This window comes from Penaeus monodon, chromosome 15, assembly GCF_015228065.2.
Source record: "Penaeus monodon isolate SGIC_2016 chromosome 15, NSTDA_Pmon_1, whole genome shotgun sequence".
Lineage (NCBI taxonomy): Eukaryota > Metazoa > Arthropoda > Malacostraca > Decapoda > Penaeidae > Penaeus > Penaeus monodon.
Window position 1 is genome coordinate 27,907,219 of NC_051400.1, and position 276 is coordinate 27,907,494.

Genomic DNA, 276 nt, shown 5'->3' on the forward strand with positions numbered 1-276 from the left:
ACTTACCCAGCATACGGAGTGAGGTAGAAATTGCTAGTGTCACTGCAGGGGCAAGAAGTATTGACAAAGCTCTCCCAGTCTTGGCAGCCGCACGAGGGAAAGACGCCCTGACCTCCCATCTGCGTTGCCTCGAGAGCTAATGTCACAGCGCGGAAGTGGCTGCATCCCTGTTGCACTGAGAAAGAAAAAAAATGGAATGGATTATGACTCTGCAAAGTAATAAAAGGAATACAGTTTTTATTCCATTTCCCTTAGCCAAGAAGTGGAATCAGTTAC

At 47.1% G+C, this 276-nt stretch overlaps 1 protein-coding gene across 1 annotated transcript in view; it reads right to left on the minus strand.

Annotated features, from left to right (window-relative positions):
- LOC119582144 (endothelial lipase-like) overlaps positions 1 to 276 on the minus strand; it is a 4,303-nt gene that overhangs the window by 534 nt on the left and 3,493 nt on the right. The window contains exon 6 of the mRNA XM_037930381.1: positions 7 to 175. Coding sequence (XP_037786309.1) covers positions 7 to 175 — 169 coding nt within the window. The remainder of the gene's footprint in view (positions 1 to 6; positions 176 to 276) is intronic.